At 65.4% G+C, this 376-nt stretch overlaps 1 protein-coding gene across 1 annotated transcript in view; it reads right to left on the reverse strand.

Moving 5' to 3' along the window:
- Positions 1–370, reverse strand: part of EGLN1 (egl-9 family hypoxia inducible factor 1) — a 33,298-nt gene extending 32,928 nt beyond the window's left edge. The window contains exon 1 of the mRNA XM_006920752.3: positions 4–370. Coding sequence (XP_006920814.2) covers positions 4–287 — 284 coding nt within the window. The 5' untranslated portion in view covers positions 288–370. The remainder of the gene's footprint in view (positions 1–3) is intronic.
- Positions 371–376: the final 6 nt, after the last annotated feature.

A 376-nucleotide genomic window follows, 5' to 3' on the forward strand; every position in this document is an offset into this window, starting at 1 on the left:
TACGTTCGGCCATTGATTTTGTAGCTGCCCAGCTTCCCGTTGCAGTGGCGGATCAGGTCGTCCATGCTGCTCATGAGCAGCCCGATGGTCTCGCAGCCGGGCTCCTTGCCCTCGATCCAGGTGATCTTGTCGCCTCGGATGTCCTTGGACGAGTCGCTCTTCTGGCTGACCAGCTGGCCGTCCGTGAACTTGCCGGTGTCGTGCAGGGCGCGCACCTCGTCGCCGATCTGCTGGCCGGTCTCCTTGCCCAGGAAGTCGTCCACCACGCAGATGCCGTGCTTGTTCATGCAGGGCACGATGTACTCCAGCGCCAGCTTCAGCGCCGGCAGAGGCTTGGTCTGCCCGTTGGGCCGCGGGCCGCCGCCGCCGCTCAGCG

This window comes from Pteropus alecto, unplaced genomic scaffold, assembly GCF_000325575.1.
Source record: "Pteropus alecto unplaced genomic scaffold, ASM32557v1 scaffold189, whole genome shotgun sequence".
NCBI classification, from domain to species: domain Eukaryota; kingdom Metazoa; phylum Chordata; class Mammalia; order Chiroptera; family Pteropodidae; genus Pteropus; species Pteropus alecto.